The 18858-nt window shown below is 44.1% G+C and overlaps 1 protein-coding gene across 3 annotated transcripts in view; it reads right to left on the minus strand.

The window, feature by feature from the left end:
* Positions 1-16255: 16255 nt before the first annotated feature.
* CHLSN (cholesin) overlaps positions 16256-18858 on the minus strand; it is a 217730-nt gene continuing 215127 nt past the window's right edge. For 2 of the 3 annotated variants that reach the window (XM_075010321.1, XM_075010322.1), the window contains exon 4: positions 16256-16850. In XM_075010321.1, coding sequence (XP_074866422.1) covers positions 16668-16850 — 183 coding nt within the window. In that variant the 3' untranslated portion in view covers positions 16256-16667. The remainder of the gene's footprint in view (positions 16851-18858) is intronic. The other variant, XM_075010320.1, reaches the window with a different exon arrangement.

The following is an 18858-nucleotide window of genomic DNA, read 5'->3' on the forward strand; positions in this document are numbered from 1 at the left end:
GGGCTTCTAAGAGCTGGCTCTAAGAAAAGGATAACCCTTCAATACGCTGCATAATTTTGCCTCTCCTTATTTATCTGACAAGGGGCTTCATTCTGAAAAGATGCCAGTTAGACCTGATATAGCAAAGCACTTGAATTAATTCACAGTCCCACTGAAAGCAGTGAGATTATGCCTATTTAAATGCTTTGATGTTTGAGGCCAGACGGCCAGGCACCTTGTGGCAATGAGCCCACATAGTCCTCTTATCACATCCCCCCTTGCTCTTCACCATACAGGTTGAACCTCTCTAGTCTGGCACCCATGGGACATGACCAGTGCCCAAGGAGTGAATTTGCCTGACCATGGAAGTCAGTATTGTCTAGCAGCATTATCAACACTTCCATGGCTCACTGGCTCCTAGAAGACATTTTAGGGGTAAATTAGAGCTAAACAAAAGCACAGAAAACAGAGCCAGGACTGGTGGCTGTAAACAAACATTATGGGCCAGTGGGAAACTTGGCCACGGTAACTCTTGTCGGGCTAATTAAAATCATGTTGGATTACGGATGTTGCTGGATGAGAGTTCCTGATTAGAGAGGTTCAACCTGTGCCGGAGATGCTGGCCTTTCCTCCTCCAAAACAACCTTTGCACTCTGTTCCACACTGCCCTCCCCAGCCCCAATGCACAGAACTCCATTCCTGAGCTCTTCTGCAAAGTCACTCCCTCTGCTCCTTCAAATGCTACAACACACTTGCAAGTCAGTCTTCGGCTTATTCATTCTAGCCATTTATTTCATTTATTAACATTAAAAGTCTGTGCTGCTTCGTGCCATGTGTTAACCTTGCTAAATACACGTCTTATTAGCATTGCTGTGTTCTTGTAGCTTACTAACAATTAGCATGTAAACCCCTTGGGTTGAGATCTTGTCCTATATTCATTTTGAGACAGGCCTAAAGACAGACCACCAATCAAATTTTGCAGGGCAATTGGGCTATCACGTTCTGAAAGCTTGGATTAGCAAGGCTTTTAGATACTAAATCTAATGATTTGAATGATATGGTCAGAATATGGGCAGCCAGAATGCAAGCACAGCCAGATGCACCTCAGCAGCTGGATGCCTTATTTAAAAGAACAGGCAACTCAAATTGCTATTTTCAATCAGTATCAAGGCAGTTCAATGCTGCACTGAAGTCTGCAGCCCTAGCACTGAGCCACATTTTGTTCCCTAACACCAGCATAGTACAGCCTAATGCCATGAACTAACACTGGAGTCTACAGAACCCCCTCTAAAATATTCCTATGGAGAGAAATTCAAAAACACAGGTTCTCAGCACTACAGCATGGCCAAAGCTCAATTTGACTATAAAGCAAGTCTATGAAGACAGAGATCCCCTGCCAATGTCATGATGCAACTGAGGTTCATTGATACAGTCTACTGTGTCAAATACAGTTCTACAGGTTTCACCTTCCTGGTCTGGCACCCTTGGGACCTGAGTGGTCCTGGATCAGGGGAGCTCAATTCCCTGCTGGCCTTCAGCCCCTCTCCCAGGCTCCTGTCCCAGCTGCCAGATACTTTCAGGCCTTGGCCCTTGCTGCTAAGCCTGGGTACCTGCTCCCCATCCCTGACCCGGGCCAGTGCTCCCCAGCCTCACCATGGGCCACCATGCCTCAACCCTGGTTGTGGTCACCCACTCCCTAGTCCTGCTGGAGAGCAGTGGACTGCAGCCAGGTCCAGAGAGCAGCAGAGTGTTGCAGGGCCAGAGAGTTGTGACCTGCAGCTGGGCACAGTGAAGCAATAGCCAGAGGAGGGGCCTGGGAGCCACGACTGGATGCTACTGTCCCAGTCTACCAGCTCCCAACTCTCAGGGCCCCATGGCTCTCTGGGCCAGCAATGTCCCTGGTCATGTCAGACCACAGATGTTGCTGAACCAGAGATTTTAGAGATTCAACTTGTCTTATAAAGAAAACATCAGCATCAACACAAGTAATATTCCAGATAAGTATTGTTTTTCATGGGCTTGTCATATTACCTTCATTCTTCTGTTTAAATGGCAGCCTTTTGTGGTACAGGCAACTGCCTTCTCTTAGGCTACGTCTACACTAGCCCAAAACTTCAAAATGGCCATTTCAAAGTTTACTAATGAAGCGCTGAAATACATGTTCAGCGCCTCATTAGAATGCCGGCAGCCGCGGCACTTCGAAATTGATGTGGCTCACAGCCACGTGGCTCATCCATAGGGGGCTCCTTGTCAAAAGGACACCAGCAACTTCAAAATCCCCTTATTCCTATCTGCTGTTAGGAATAAGGGGATTTTGAAGTTGCTGGGGTCCTTTCGAAAAGGAGCCCCATCTGGACGAGCCGCATCAATTTCGAAGTGCCATGGCTGCCGGCATTCTAATGAGGCGCTGAATATGTATTTCAGCGCTTCACTAGTAAACTTCAAAATGGCCACGCAAATGCAAATGGCCATTTTGAGGTTTTGGGCTAGTGTAGACACAGCCTTACAGAACTTTCTCGTCCACCCTGTCCCATGAAGAGAACCCAGCTGCACCTGTTCATCTGTGTTATCTGGGTAATCCAGTAAATTTCACTCTTTTCTAATGAAACAATGTCATGTATGGTAAATCCTTAATCTCTTGAAACAAGGGCCATTCAACCTTTTCCGATGACTGTACCCTTTTCAGGAGTCAGATTTGTTCTGCATACCACCAAGTCACACCTCAATTAAAAACTACTTCCTTGCAATAATATCACAGAAGACAACTCCTGAAAGCTTGCTGACTTTCTACCATTTTATCTAATAAATCAATTGGAATAGAGATATTGTACTTACACTTCAGTGTAAGGCACATGAAGCAGCAGAAACAAGTCATTGACTGAATGAACTTTTAGGTTGTACTGACTTTATTAGTGTTTTTTATGTAGTCTGTTGTAAAACTAGGCAAATATCTTGATGAGTTGATGTACCCCCCTGGAAGACCTCAGTGTATCCCCAAGGGTACTCATACTCCTGGTTGAGAAACACTGATTTACAACACAAAAGGGGTGGCTGGTTTTATATGTATATATGGCTCCGTAAATCTCTGCGAAATCACTGTAATTTTCAAAGCCTGTTCTTCACTATATCCCTTTTTAAAAAAAATATGATTAACAAAATGCAGTGCATCATGATGAATTGCTGTAGGAGGCCACTTTTTGCAGCAGCTTTTATTTAAATGTCACAAAAATTTGAAATGCAAACAACTATTTAGACTATTTTAAGACTGAGGCCAACTGCTGCATTTAAATCTAAGCTTTTATCCCATTTTGATGGATGATTTTCATCCTGGTTTTCTATGTTAATTCAGTTGCCAAAACTTTTCCACATATTAGACTTCACAATAATTTACTCAAGAACTTCTCCTACAGGAAGGAAAGCAAGAACACAGGGTAATTCACAGTGTAACACTTGTAATGCAATCATCTGTTTAAAGAAAGTTTATCATCATTTTGGTACAAAAAGTACATTGTGGGGTGGGGGGGGGGGGCGGAAATTAGCCAACCTTTAAAATTAAAACAAGTGGGAGTTTTTCTTCTTTTAGACAAGAAAAAATGAAGGTCCTATTTGCAAAAGGCAATGAAGGCTACAAAGAGGATTTTATGAGGGGCAGCTAATGTTTGGTTCCATTTAGGCAACAGGCTTTGCCATTAAACAACTGGCCACAAGCTGAGTTCTATGATCCAACTCAAAGGCGTGCACTCAGGCAAAACTCCTAGAGACGCCCAAAGAGTTTTGTGGAAGGGAGGGCTTCAGATCTGGAGTTGATAGCATCCAGGTGCCCCATGATTAAAACCAGACTATGGTGACTTCTTGAAGAGTTGCAAAGCAGAACTTCAAAATTTCTTCTCTCATACTTTTTAGTTGCTTACCTTTTTACCCGTCCAGTGTAAGACTAATTTGAAAGCAGACAGATTTCACCCCAGTGAAATCTCCCCTTTTTCCCGTACGAGAGTTTATCCCCCTTCCTCCAGCACCAGCTCTCTTTCTCCACCCATAAGCCAGGCACTTTCTCCTCCTTCTGGTTCTTCACATGAGCACTGAGAAGACAGCTTGTCTCATCTGTGATGGCAGCTCCACTTCTGGTAGCAGGGCACAGTCCACAGGCATGTCAAGGTCTGCAGGTGCAGAAGTTATGCTCCCACAGAGCAGAGTGAAAATGGAGTTTTACTCTGATTTGAACCAATTTAAGTCCAGAAGCAAATCTGCTGATTTCTATTAAGTTACACCAGGTTCTACTCCAAAGACGACAGGTGGTCCAGGAGTTGAACCCCCACTCTCCCATCACAGATTTCCTCTGTGATTTTGGACAAGTTAGTTTCTTTGTGACTTCTATAATAGCACTTCCCTTTCTCTCAGGTGTACAGCCAGGAAAAATACATTCAGTATTGCATGGTGCGCTGTTATTGTGATGAGGCCCATACACATACCTTAGACATTCACATCCAGTTGCACAATAAACTCTCCAGTATCTGGTATTCTTTCAACCAGAACTCTCAGATAACCGGCACAAACATGCTGCTTGTTCCGAGAGCAAACCTGAGTGGAAGTCACTCCTGGTTGTCACTGTCAGAGTTACCTCAGCAGGGTCCCCAGCCCCAAGTGGCTGGTGGTCCTGCAGTGCTCCTGGCACTCCCACACTGCCTGGCTGGCTTCCCAGGCCTGGTGCTGATGGTGCTCCCCTGGCCCCAGCTGCATCAGGGTTCCCAGCCCTGGAGTTGCTGGCGCTGCCCCGCGCCCTCGTGGGATCCCTGGCCCTGTAGCTGCCCGCACTCCCCCAGTCCCGGCCGGCTTCCTGGCTCCAAAGATGCTTGCTTGCCCCCAGCCCCAGCTGGGGATCCCATGGCTTTGTCTCTCCCTGCTGCCTGTGCCTCCCTAGCTGCTCTCCCAGTCCCAAGGTTGCTGGATATGAAAGAGTTTACTGTAGTTGAGTAACTGGACGGTGGATTGGATGTACTCACATGTAATGCTGAGAGACCCGGGTCATCGGCAGAAAGGTTTGAACCTGCAGCCATCAGGGCTACAGCTGAAGGCCAGCTGGCTCTCAGCCAAGGCTGCCGAGCAGAAATTTCACTCTGCTTCGCATGTGGTCTCAGTGCCTCTGGGGTTACACATAGATGACGACTGATATTGGCAAAGCACTCTGAACATGCAAGTACAGCGCAAGTGCTACATACTATTATTATAGTGAGGCTAATGTTGTCACCAACAGTGAATAATTATGTCTGCATTCTTCCCCTTCAGACTGAGATGCTTCAGAGGAGAGGAGCCAACTTTGTGCTGCTCTTGAGCATAGCCGTTAATTGAAGCGTTTCACAGGTTATTCCACGTTTGGCAATACACATTACGCAAGACCCTGTACAAAAAGGCACAGGGCTGTTTATACCCTAAAAGGGGGAACTGCAGACACAGTTCAAAGATGTTTCAGGATTGCCCCCTCTGTATGCCACAGAGTACAACTCAAGTGGGACACAATCTTTTCTCACGTAACAAGGAGACAATTTTAATCCCCTCTTTAGAAGTCTCAGCAGCCAAGAGTCACAACAGGTGGCATGTTACGGTAACCATACACAGGCAGTTTCAGCAGGTTACATTTTTTATCATTGTTCCTGCCTTCAGGCATGTTTGATGCCCACATGTGGCTTCTTGGTTCCACGTAATTGCATCTATGTGCTGGCATATGCTTGTGCCCACTCACAGGACAAAAGGCAAAGGCAACAAATAAATAGGGGTGCAGCTGGGCGACTTGCAGATTCCTGCAGGACCCTTCTCTTCTGCAGGACAGCTTCCCCTTGTGAAAGCCCCAGGTTGTTTATTCATGTGCCCTGAGCACACCCCCAACAGAGATTTTAGTTGTCACTATGGACATCTGGTGAGAGAGTCAGCTTCATGCTGGCCACTTTCAGCCGCTGGACAGAAACAGTCAGACACAACTGGTTGCAATTAGTGACAGCCCAAGCCTCTAAATGGGCATTACATTCACGCAAGAGATATAGCCAGTTCTGCTTCAGGCAGCTGTGGTCTTGCTGTTGTGACTCACAGAATTCCACCTAGACAGATGACCTGGCTCACTCAGCCATTCAGTAAGCCGTACTATAGTAGAACCCCGAGATACGCACATTCAAATTGTGCAACTCTCAGGTTAATGCGACTCTGAGTGGCGGGGAGCTGGAGTCTGGCTCACAGTTCACTGGAGACAGAAAACCATCCAGCACTGCTGTGCTGATCAGCTTCCTGGCTCCCCTTAGTTAAGCGAAATTTGACTTATGCAGGGCTGCGCAGGAACACAACCTCCACGTAAGTCAGGGGTCTAATGTATCTCACTGGAGTGTATTGTTCTTATGGAGGTATGGCTAATTCAAAGGATGCTACCAAAGCATCCTTCATAGCTCCACTAGTGCAACCATCCAGTTTCAAAGTCACACTTTGGTTCCCAGCCAATGCAACTGGGGATGTTTGTTTCAACACTTCTGCACGTATGCACAGATACTTACAATCAGGCTCCTGCCACAGACAGGATGCCACCAGTGTTCCCTGTAAACTGAGTGTTTGTGCAGCTGCTCAGGAGAGAGTCACATGCCACACAGCTGATTAGCAAAGCACCCACATGTAGGTTTTGTTTCTACCAGTGATGCACATTTGCAGAGGCCTCAGTGCATATAAAATTATTCTGCACATGGACGGTAAAAAATCTGCACATGGATGTAAAAGATTAGAGAGAACACTGGTTCCTGCCTTCAGAAGCTTACAATTTTATTTGAACACAGCACAGCATACCAAGACCCACACAGGGTTGAAAGGACTGGTGGCTATGAAAGAGGCGCATTCCACCAGTAAAAGATCATGTGATGTTTTAGTTACGCATACATCTCATTAGCTCAATGAATTGTAGAATTATAAGGCGATCTCCCAAGTTTAGGCTGCTCCACATTTTCCATTATAAAAAAAATTGTTTGAGAACCACTACCACCACTACGGTTTGCAGTGGGCCTTTGAAATGCAGCACGAAGAAACTGCTTGGCAAGGGAAGTGCCTTTTCTTTGCTCCATTAAATTTCTTTCAGACGTAGCTGTTCTAAACAGCTCACTCACTGTTTCCTTTCTCTCGCTGGCATTTGTCAGAAGAAAGCTGGCAGCATGCCAAAATAATGGCAAGTGAACATTCCAACGAGCCGGGGCTGTGCTGCCAGCAAAGCAGGAGCAGCATGTGCAATAAGGCAAACAGTGCTGAGCTCCTGAGCAGTTGTAACAACAGGGGAAGTTCCCTCCTGATTGAATCTCTGGACCTGTCATATGGCCCTATATGCCCTCACCTTCCTCTGGGATACTGCTTGGAGCAAGTGCCTCCAGTTCCTGTGAGGAAGAGGGATGAGAGAGAGCTGGGTCAGGCCCCCCCGGGCCATCTCTAGGCACAGCTCATGGGACCCATGTGCCATTTCCACTCTGAGATAAGAGACTTCTGTACCATCAGTCACTTTGGTTAGGCTCAAGACATAAACATCTGTGCTGTGGGGCAGGGGTCAAACCCTTATAACAACCCTTTATGGTGGGGCTGCTGTATTTGTACCTAATTTTTAAAAAGTCATATAATCCCCACTCCCAACACTAGGGAATCTCATACAAAACTGTGTTACAAGAACGCCTTGGAGATTGCAAATGAAGCAATGGAAAGTTAGGACATGCCATATTCATTGTTGTCTGTGCAATCTTAATTCTACCTCCTTGTGTGTGCACAGTATACAGCTCTCTAATTACATGAATACAGGTTTTTTTTATACAGAGGAACCCTGCCTCATTTGCTGTCTGGACTGGCTGCACAAGGTGGCAGAACTGGCTACCATTCACTTGGGCATGCCCAAACTTTTGAACACTTTGTATAATAATCTAAATGCTCCTTCTTCTCATGAGGTTTTTTTGTATGTAACTATTAATAGTTTAAAATAGCAAATGCTAGCGATTGAGCAGGAATGAGTGGCGTTCAGTACTGCAAGGCGACCTGGAAGCAAAGAGTCTTGAGGAGGGATTAAAGGAGGAAAGGGAAAAGACCCAGAAAATCAGGGAGGAAGCTCCACAAAGAGAATGCAGAATGATAAAAGATACACAGCCTCTTCCGGAAGACAAAGACCTCAGGAGCTACAAGGCAAAGATCCAAAGCATAAAAACATGAGTAGAACTCCAATTTTTTGCTGAGCATATGAAACAAAACAACCAGTAGTAAATGGGCAACTACTCACTATTGTCTTTCCAATCAAAAGTTCCTCCATTCAGTCAACACTAATACTTGCCAAACTTTCATTCAAGCAGCAACAAGTTGCTTCTTCAAGCTTGGCATTGTCTCAAGTGGTTTTTATATTGAACCTGACTTCTGGGATTTCCAACCCCACTTCCAGGACCTAGTATAGGTTCATTGCATAACATGTTACCTAGCAGGAAAACGAGCTTAATCGATAACGACAATCTAATTTCTGAATAGATGAAGTTCTACCATGCAAGTTCTTGCAAAGAATTTAATCATCAATCACTGCTACCACCAACTTGTTTTACAAAAGAAAAGTATATTCACAGTTGTGCCCCAAAATGACTAGAATCACAATGAACAATTAAAATCCTTAGCTGCTGAGATATTCGCAATTTACCCATCGCTGTAATAATTGTACAGGATGTAGGGGAGCCGAAAACCTGTCAGCCCCCTGGGCAAGGGGGGTGGCTTTGCAGTCCCAAAAGTAGCGGGGCCTTGGGCAGAATGGGTGGGACCAGGGCAGCCATCCCTCAGCACTGCTCAGACTGCATTGTGCCACCTCCTCAGAGCCATCCAGCATGTGCCACACAGGGTTCTGTGGCAATTTAAAGGGCCAGGGGCTCTGTATGCCACTGCTGCAACAGTAGCAGCAACAGCAGCTGGGAGTTCTGGACCTTTTTGAATTGCTGAGCTCTGGGATAACTGCCCCCCTTGACCACCCCTGTCAGCAGACCTGACAGGATGGAAGGCATAAAGGAAACCACCCACTACTAAAACAGATTAAACCACGGGAAAGGTTTATACTAATAACACCTGATGTAATTTAACTAACATTACTTCAGTATTTGGACTGCATATTAATAACGTCAGGATCATTGGAAAGATTATTTTAATTAAACATTTAATCAAATGACATCCCTGACCTTATCCTATGCCTAGGGAAATCAAGAGCAAAGTTCCCATTGATTTCAATGGCGCAGAATCAACTACCCTCCCCCGACCACTCACATCTTCAGCATAACAATGTAAATCTAATGTTTGCACAGAGGGAGAGAGTTCGACAGCTTGCAGGTGGAAAACAGAGTTACACCGATTAAAAATGCTTGATATCGGTTTTGCTCCGTGCAAAAAACAATATGCGATCATGCAATTAGAGACTATGTCCTAACACCTATGCACCCAGAGAGCGACTTAAGGACGCACAGGCAATCCCAACACTTTATGTTCCTTTTCCGCAGTTCTTTGTGTAACTGATTTACAGATGGAATCTGCTGACTGATGGTTTATTCTGTGCATTCAACACTGTAAATTCAGCTGTGCAAATGTCCTTCAGAAAGTTCTCCAGAAATACACAGGTTGGACACTGGGTAGATCTTTTCTAATGGCTGCTGCTTTGCTCTGTTCTGGGGTGTGGGCAAAATTTTTGGGCCAGGACCTACTACAGGGCATGGAAATTGTATGGCAGGCTGTGGATGCTCCCAGAATTGCAGTTGGGGTGCAGCAGGAGGGGGTGAGGTCTCCATCTGGGGGTGTAGTAGATGAGGGGTTTGTGGCACTGGAGAGTGCTTTGGGCTGGGACTGAGGGCAGGAAGGGGGATCAGGGCTGGGGTTCAGAGGGGCTTATGGGGTGCACGCTTTAGGTGGCATTTATTTCAGGAAGCTCCTGAAAGCAGTGGCATGTTTTCCCTCCAGCTCCTACCTGCAGATGCTGCCATGCGGCTCCACACGCTCCCGTTTGCAGATACTGCCTCCGCAGCTTCCATAGGCTGTGTTTCCCAGCCAATGGGAGCTGCAAGCACAGGCCTTACTCTCAGGCAGCACAGGGAACTTTCTGGCTGCCCTATACATATGAGCTGTGGGAAGACAGGCTGCTGTTTCTTGGAGCTACAGCACACACGGAGTAGGGCAAACCCCTGAGCCCATTCCCCAGCTGGAGTGCCAGAGCAGGAAAATCCCAGACCCCACTCCTCAGTGGGAGCTCGAGAGCCATATTAAAAAGGCTGACAGGCCAGATGCAGGGCACCCCACTCGACTCCATTTAATGGGTGGGTAGGAGGAGGAAAAATAATTTCTAAAGTAACTGAGAAAATGTGAGATCAGCCTAGGATCACTCTTCTTTAATATTAACCAAATAAAGCAGAGCCATCCTGCACCAGGTAAAAAGTACACTACATATTCAACGTGTACAATCTGCTTCTTCAATGAGGATGGAGAATCCATTTCCTCAGTAATTTTACAAGTGTGGTAACAAATCAGAATTGAGGGCAGAGACTAGGTAACTAAAAAGATGCAGAACACAGCAAAGATCATTCAAATTAAAGAGAACTCTTCTACATTGTCAAATTTTTAGTAATTAGTATCGTCACGAGAAGCACATCTCTGGCTTTAAGCAATTTTGAGTAATTAATGTTTTCATATTTTGCATGGGAAGCCCTGACTTCAGCATTTTCCTAGCATACGAATTCTCCTAGTCAGAGCTACACCATGCAGATTAACTCAGTTGAAACACAATTTAAGTAAGCAGAAGAAAATGTAATTTGTTAGTCGGTACAAACTATTACTTCCAGCCTTGGATTTAATTTTTATTAACAATATAACTGGCTGATTTAAATAGAGGCAGACACATGATTTAATCAATTCAGATTAACACATTTGCTAACTATCTAAGCCACCAGTGCTATAAAATATTTTAAATGTTAAAATGACCAAACAAATAGAAAAGCTACATAAGGGACAAACCCTAACTTCTTCCATAGGCTAGACTGGTTAGAAGATTTTAACAAACTAGAAGTTTAGAACTTAAGACTTCCTCTTTCATATGTTATCTGTATTAAACAAACATACATTAAAAATAGTCAGCTGTGCAGAAGCTAGAGTGGGTCAGCAACCTTTCTGAGTCGGAATGCTGAAATTTGACCTTTGGACCTCTGTGCACAGCCTGAGTGCCAGGGACACTTTTTAAAGACACTAACAGTTCTGCTTCAAACAGTTTCATTAACAAATAATTAAGATGTGGAGCTTTACCATTTAGGTGGTGGTTGGTAGCATTAGCTGGTCTTTTGTTAATCCACAGGAGGCACAGCTTTGAGCAAGACCCTGGCTACGGGGGGGAGGAGGGGCGGGACTGAGCTCCCACCTCATGTGCTGGTGAAAATCTGCTCACATGCCACTCTTGGCACCTGTGCTAGGAGTTGCTGACCCTGGCTTAATGGTTATTTTATGGGGTGGCAAGTTAGGAGTCCTAGGTTCTATTGGCAGAAGTACCATTAACTTCTTCAGGACCTTGGGTCAGGCTTTCTGGTGCAGATCCTCAAAGCTAAAGAACCTAATCTGTGTTTCTGTACCTGAGACTTCTCCTTGGCAGATGGGACTAACAACATATACTACCTTCCTGTTCTTGGTTCTCTGTGCCTTAAATATTGAGTCTGTTCTGGTATGGCTATGGTCTGAAGAAGTGGGTCTGTCCCAGGAAAGCTCACCTAATAAATTATTTTGCTAGCCTTTAAAGTGCTACTTGACTGCTTTTTGTTTTGATACCTTCCTACAAGCATTCTGAAGATGCCTTGTTAGCAAGTCAGTGTGAGATTCTCCAGTGAAAGGGGCTGTAGAAGTGCCACGTTAAGAGAATCAGAGACCGCAGTTTGTCATTTTCTATTTTACTTACAATGTTAGACATATGAGGGAACTTTGAACACTGGGAAATTTAGAGCCCTGGTAACTTTAAGCTAACAGACATACAGTAGCAATAAGTACCAGAGAAGTAGCCATGTTAGTCTGTAGCTTCAAGAACAACAAGAAGTTTTGTGGCACTGGACTAACAGATATTTTGGAGCATAAGCTTTCGTGGGCGTGAAGCGGGTCTTTGCCCACGAAAGCTCATGCTTCAAAATATCTGCTAGTCTATAAGGTGCCACAGTATCAATACAATACATGAAGTTTTAGGCTTAGAACATGCCACTGTAAAGAGAGGAAAGGAAAGGAATGGGATATAGTGGAGAAGGATATGTCTGCTCTTACATGAGGCTGTATTATTTCTCTAACAAACATCAACATTGGCTTTGAGAGATGCCCAGAAAACATTTTCCCCCGCTCCTCCCAGTCTTCAGAATTAGACCACTGATTTAGCTAACAACTGAAAAACGACATGCCTGATACAGAAGATGCCTCATCTCTGGTTCTTTCTCATTCTTCTCTGATGAAATAGTAGCAGTAGTAGTAGTAGCAGCAGCATCCTTCAGTCTACGTAGACTATGGATCGCATCCTTCGTAGTTCCGTTTGGCATCCTCATTTGCAGCGTCGGCTGTTACTGTGAAGACCCACATGAGTGTGACAGTCCTTGCTGCATCTGTTGCATATGTAATGGGTGTCTGGCAGGTCCTTGCTGTGCTTTCTGTGGGTTCACTTCTCCTTTGCTAGCTGTGTGATCCTCAACTCACCCTTCTGAAGGCCCTTGTATAGTTCCTGCCTCCATCTGCCGCGATCGTCTGCCAGCTCCTCCCAGCTGTCTGGCTTGATGTCTACTTCCCTGAGGTCTCTCTTGCAAACATCTTTGTAGCGCAGCTGGGAGCGTCCGGGAGGTCTTTTGCCAGAGGCTAGCTCGCCATACAGGATGTCTTTTGGGATCGTTCCATCATTCATCCTGTGGACATGGCCAAGCCAGCGGAGCCGCCACTGCCTGAGGAGGGTGTGCATAGTTGGGATTCCAGCTTGCTCAAGGACGGTAGTGTTGGACACTCTGTCCTTCCACGATATTCCAAGGATGCGCCTGAGGCAGCGTAAGTGGAAGACGTTCAGCCTCTTTTCCTGGCGGGCGTACAGGGTCCAAGTCTCGCTGCTACAAAGGAGGGTGCTGAGGATGCAGGCTCTGTAGACTTGCATTTTGGTGTGAGTGTACAGCTTGTTGTTATTCCACACTCTCTCATTGAGTCTGGACAGAGTTGTGGTGCTTTACCGATCCTCCTATTTAGCTCAGTCTCCAAGGACAGGGTGTCAGTGATGGTGGACCTGAGGTAAACGAACTCGTGGACGACCTCTAACGTATAGTTGTCAATGATAATTGATGGAGATACAGCAACATCCTGAGCAAGTACATTTGTCTTCTTTAGGCTGATAGAGAGCCCAAAGTCCTGGCATGCTTTGGAGAACTGATCCAGCAGCTTCTGAAGCTGGTCTTCTGTGTGTGACATGACAGAAGTGTCATCTGCGAAAAGCATCTCTCTGATGAGGACTTCCCGCACTTTAGATTTAGCTTTCAGCCTTGCAAGATTAAACAGTTTCCTGTCAGATCTTGTGTGCAAAAAGATGCCCTCTGTTGAAGAGCCAAAGGCATGTTTAAGGAGGAGTGCGAAGAAGATCCTGAACAGTGTCAGAGCAAGGACGCATCCTTGTTTGACGCCGCTCCTGATGCTGAAAGCATCCGATAATGTGCCATCGTATTGGACGGTTCCTCTCGTGTCTTCATGGAAAGACTGGATCATCTTGCGTAACTGTGGCGGACATCCTATCTTGTGGAGCAGTTTGAACAGTCCATCCCTGCTGACCAAGTCGAAGGCCTTGGTTAAGTCGATGAAGGCAATATAGAGTGGCCTCCTCTGCTCCCTGCATTTCTTCTGCAACTGCCTCAGAGAGAAGACCATGTCGACGGTAGATCTCTCTGCATGGAATCCGCACCTCTCTGATGAAATACATGGAACATTAGACTGCATGAATAGATAAATCTTTAGAATTCAGTCAGCACCACCATAAAAGGAGCACAGTTTCTGCCCTGAGCCAACCCTAATGTTAATGACCTAGCCTTTATTACATAGGACTATTAGTTCCTTGAGCTTATCATGTCACCGCTTCCTCTTCTGAACCCCCATATCTCTTTCAGTTGCTTTTCCTCAGTGTTATTTACTATAGGTTGCACCTCTCTAATCCGGAACACACTCATCCAGCAAACTCCGTAATCCAGCATGATTTTATTTAGCTGGATGACCGCTTATCGTAGGTGTGGCCAAGTTTCCTGTGATCCCATAGAGTTTGTTTACAGCCACAAGTCGTGCCTCTCAGTCTTCTGTGCTGTTATTTAGCTGTAATTTACCCCTAAATGTCTTCTAAGAGCCCAATAACCAGTGGAAGTGTTGGTCACGTGCTAGACAATATTCACCTCCCATGGTCCTGCAAATTCTCTTGCCTGGCACCAGTCAGGTCCTGAGGGTGCCGGATGAGAGAAGTTCAACTTGTAAAATATTGTGACTGACTCAATTCAGTTGGCTCTGGATCTTTTTGTCTTCCAGACAGCCACAGTCCTCATACATCAGCCTCAGGCCAGCGGGCATCACATACCTATGATGGCATTCTCTGAAATATGTCAATGACAGAAGTAGATTAAATAGAACATGTTGATTGACAACTGTGCCCCAAAATGCACACCTGACTATTTACATATTTAAATGGCTTCCATCCAACTTTACCCAGGATTATGCAGGCCTGTCCCATTACCTTTCTTTCATGCCATGTGGCCTCTATTGCTTTCATCTTCCTAATTTGCCAGGTGGAAAAGAGGGACCTCCCATGCTTATGAGGGCAGGAGGAAATCTTATGACTCTGTTAGGGTCAGGCAAATTAAGAGGAACAGGGAGAATCGTTGTATTAAATGGTAAATTCAGATAAATTCAAGATGTTTCATCCTGCAAACAGAACTGCTTTTTTTCATATTCATCACAGGAAAACAGATTATTTAATATTCTGAGCACTACTGTAAAACATAGTTGATGGGATATTACAGCCTTCAGATAATCTTGGAAGATACCTACAGGGAGACCAGAGGACAGGACAATGTACATCTAAGGAAGCAAAACAAGCATTTAAGAGATGAGCCTATCTTCTGGAGCTTCCCATTTATCTTCTGACTGAATTTCATCTTGAGGGAAAGCATGGAGCTCTTTGGGTTTTGCTAGTTTAATTTTAATCAGTGGCCTACGCTTGCAGTTTAAAAAAAATGAGAACAGGATACAAATGAGAAGTGAGTGGTGTAAATGCAAAAAAGGAGGACATGGAAGAAAATAATAGAGCTGATATGTCAAGAAGGGGTAAACAGAGAGAGAATGAGAGGGGATGCAGGTAGCGCAAGTGGTAAGTAAGGAAGTGTCCATAAGCAACGTGTGTGTCCTCACTGGTTCTGGAGAGCAACAGGCACTTTCTGTTGTTTTGTTCTTGCTCACCCATTATGTGAAATTCCATTATAGTTACTACATTAGAACAGCACATGTTAGATCACTCAGCATGTCTGGCTCTCAATAAATTGTCTTAAAGAGGTCACTATGTATAAGCTACTTTTATAATTGGTTGTATATTTCAAGAGTTACAGCAATTCATGTCAGCCTAGGTTGTCAAAATACAGCCCAATGCTGTAATTACAGAACATTTTGAGAATCAGGTCGTGTGTGCTGGGTTGGGACAAGTGCACAGTTAGCATTGTTATTAAGGTGAGATCTCAAAGTTTGAGTAATTAATGCCCTTGTTTTATGCCTGAAACTCTTGTCTTCAGCATTCTCCTAGGGTACAAAAGTTCCCTCATCAAAGCAACTGAACGCAGATTAATTCAACTGGAAGACAATTACGAATGAAAGATGAAGATGTAATTTGTCAGGCTGAAAACAAAATTTTACAATCCAGCACTTCCTATTATGGATAGCATCTTACAAGAGGTATGACTGATTTCACAACGGACATCTGACTTGAATTATTCACATCTGTACATTTCTGAGTATCTCTAGCTATTGCCATAAAGTACCCAAAATTTTTAAATATCAAAAGGAAAACTAACAAAGCTGACCATCTCCAGATCTTTGCTTAAACTGATAATAAGCAAACGTGTTATAAACCCCATGTTTGACAGACTGAAAATGATCTTTCCCAAATCCAAATAACATGCTGCTAAAGCTGAAAGTGATAGATTACAGCTGGCTGATCAAGCACTGTACTTTATGTTCAGTTTCAGAACTACACTTTGCGAAAAAAATCTTCAGGCTTTCTGTTAGTTGTTTTGCTTTTTATTGAAAGATACAAAACTCCCCTCATTAGTTAATAGTAATTACATATGAATATGTGAAGAACTAAAGTGAGACAGATGTTTCCACTCATTTCCAGGAGCTTTAACCATCACTTGACAGAGTCAAAACAGAATGTTTAATAATGGGCAAACACTACGTTTTGCTGTAATTTCAGTCTCCTTATAAACTGTTTAATGATTGATTTAAAATATTGTATAATGGAAACATGACATCTTATCATAATTACAATTCCTAATGAGAAAAGTGAATTTACATTTTTTTTTAAAAAAACTTATTTGTTGCATCTTACTTGCTCTCCATACAATGATAGAGACAAACAGATCTAGAAATGTAATGATAGGGTTTACACACTTTCATGATAATAGCTGTAAAACTTTTCGTATGCGCTCACACTTCTCCAACAGGCCTGGATCTTCCGTATCAGAACTGTCATACTCTTTCATAAGAGCTTCAGCTTTCTGCATGGTTACTTCTCGTGCACTGCCTTGAAGCCCCTCCAGATAGTCCAATAAAATAGAGAAATATTCATCTGGGACCTTTAAGTAGAGAGATAGTGGAGTTAAAGTTATGTGAAAACCTCACTTGACAATTCAAGTCAGGTAATGGTTCCAGGCTGAGTCAGCTACCAGGAAAACATGATTATTGGATGCCCTCAGCTCAAATGGGCATATTTATTGGTAGTGTGCTAATCACTGAGAGACAATCATTACATGTCTGCTCTGTGCTCAGATCTACTCAACTTTTAGGTTAAAAATCTAGGCAAAATGCAATCACAGCAGAAGCCGAAATGCCTATTACAGGTTGTAACTCACTGCTCCAGAACACTTGGGACCTGCGTGGTCCCAGACAGGGGTATTTGCTGGAGAGAAAGTCAGGCCACATGCCTGGAGGAGACCTGTGCCCCGCAGGAATCCCAGGCTCCTGCCACCCCCAGATGAGGTCTGCACAGCTCTGGGGCTGCCCGTGGGCTCCATGCCAGAGCCGACGCCAAGCTGTGGGGCTGCCAGCCACTGCTGCTCTCTGGTCCAGCAACAACCATTGTCCTGTTGGATCAGGGATGTTGCAGGATGAGTGTGTGCTGGATAAAGGTGTTTGAACCTGGAGTACATCCCCTCCATTTACTGACCCACATCGCAACCCTACATGAGTGGATGTAGGCAAAAACACTGGATCAATCTCTACCCTTGGATGTATGTGTGCAAGTTCTACTGAATTCAGTGAGAACTGCATGCAAATATCAGAGCGAACTACTTGGCCAAAGAGTTCAGAATGCATGTAATAGCAACAACTTTCCTCTCTTTGGCAGTATCTACACTTCAAAATTACCATGCTAATAGGAATAAGGGGATTTTGATGTTGGTGGGGTCCTTTTCTAAAAGGACCCCAGTGTAGATGAGCTGTGAGGGAGTGAACCGCGGCACTTTCAAAGTGCTGCGGCTGCCGGCATGCTAATGAGGTGCTGAATACTCATTAGTATTCTTTGATTTGGCCATTAGCATGGCCATTTCAAGTTTTTACGAAGTGTAGACATGGCCCTAATGTCCAAAAGTATCTGAGCTGCTGGGAAGAGATCCCACCCACTACCACCACCAGACTGTGACTTTGATAAAACCATCACACAAGAACCTAGTGTTTAGTTTGAAAAACAACAGACAAATTCAGACATATGGAAACCATTCTTAGATCACAGTGAATCAGACTCCGATAGAATCATTTAAGTAAAACATGCGTAATATGAAACTAACAGAGAGTAAGCCGTGCTAGTCTATACACTATCAAAACAAAAAGCAGTCAAATATGAATTCGTGTAATATGTCTAATATGAAACTGTGTAAGTGTCTCCAAGCACACCAACTGTCTTTTTCTTTTACTTCCCTTCTCATTACTTAGCAATAGGTTAAATTTTAGCTCTATCAGGTATAATGCTGTTATAACCAACAAATTGCATTTACATTCCTGATAATCAATGAAGACCTTCTGGACAATGATTTATTCCACTTTTTTAACCATAAACTAATATATTTTCAAGAACATCTCACGACCTGATTTTGTACAAAGCATTTCTGACTTTTATGTAAAATTCCTATGACATCAATCCCAATTAATATTTTCCTGTGATTCAGAAGAAGCTGAAATAATACAATCCAGCAAACATTTATGCACATGTTTAACGTGACATATGACTTTAACAGGACCATTCAATAGGTGTATAGTGATGCACATGAACAGGCATTTGAAGGATCTGGGCCTTAATTAACAGAGGACTATAAGCTTTTATTCTTCCAGAGAAATACAATTTTCCAGAAGAAAGAGTTTTAACAGCTAATGAATTTTACAAGTTATTTCTGCACTGTCACCGAGCCTAGTAACTTCACTGATGGAAAGTTCTATCACCATCAGTACACTCAAGAAATGACTCTCCAATAATGCCATAGTAAATTAAGGACAATATAGAGCACTAAACCAAAAGCAAAGTCTATATTCAGACATAGTTGATCAAGTAGGGGAGCCAACTACCATTCTTCAGCTACAACGCTCTTGAAA

The sequence above is a fragment of the Carettochelys insculpta genome, chromosome 16, assembly GCF_033958435.1.
Source record: "Carettochelys insculpta isolate YL-2023 chromosome 16, ASM3395843v1, whole genome shotgun sequence".
NCBI lineage: Eukaryota > Metazoa > Chordata > Testudines > Carettochelyidae > Carettochelys > Carettochelys insculpta.